Below are 386 nucleotides of genomic sequence, written 5' to 3'. Positions count from 1 at the left end.
GGAGGCCCCTGGGGACATGGGGGCGTCCCTGGGGACATGGTGGTGGGAGGCCCGTTCTCACGCCGTCCCGCAGGTGCAGAACGACCAGTGCCAGCCCACGGTGGAGGAGTCGCGCTGGATGCGGACAACGGAGAAGGGCTGGGAGTTTCACAGCGTGAGTTGGGGGACACACACACAACATGGGAGGTGACATGGAGCAGGGGGTGTCCCCTTGGTGCAGTCCCTGGGGTCCCTTGTCCCTCCCCTGGGAAGATGAGGATGCAGAGGGGGTGGTGGGTGACAGCAGACAGGGGTTAGTGCCTCAACCCCCCACCCATGGGTGCCAATCCCCTCCCCAGCCATGGGAACACCCAACCCCACTCCCCCCAGCACACACACACCCCCCA

At 66.1% G+C, this 386-nt stretch overlaps 1 protein-coding gene across 1 annotated transcript in view; it reads left to right on the top strand.

Moving 5' to 3' along the window:
* Nucleotides 1-252: 252 nt before the first annotated feature.
* The window catches only part of LOC118453054 (endosome/lysosome-associated apoptosis and autophagy regulator 1-like), a 9,826-nt gene continuing 9,692 nt past the window's right edge, over nt 253-386 (top strand). Inside the window, exon 1 of the mRNA XM_035901697.1 lies at nt 253-272. Coding sequence (XP_035757590.1) covers nt 253-272 — 20 coding nt within the window. The remainder of the gene's footprint in view (nt 273-386) is intronic.

Source organism: Egretta garzetta, unplaced genomic scaffold, assembly GCF_000687185.1.
Source record: "Egretta garzetta isolate BGI_Z169 unplaced genomic scaffold, ASM68718v1 scaffold1461, whole genome shotgun sequence".
NCBI classification, from domain to species: Eukaryota; Metazoa; Chordata; class Aves; order Pelecaniformes; family Ardeidae; genus Egretta; species Egretta garzetta.
The sequence above is the reverse complement of the archived record's forward strand: the minus strand, read 5'-3'. Positions and strand labels throughout refer to the sequence as shown.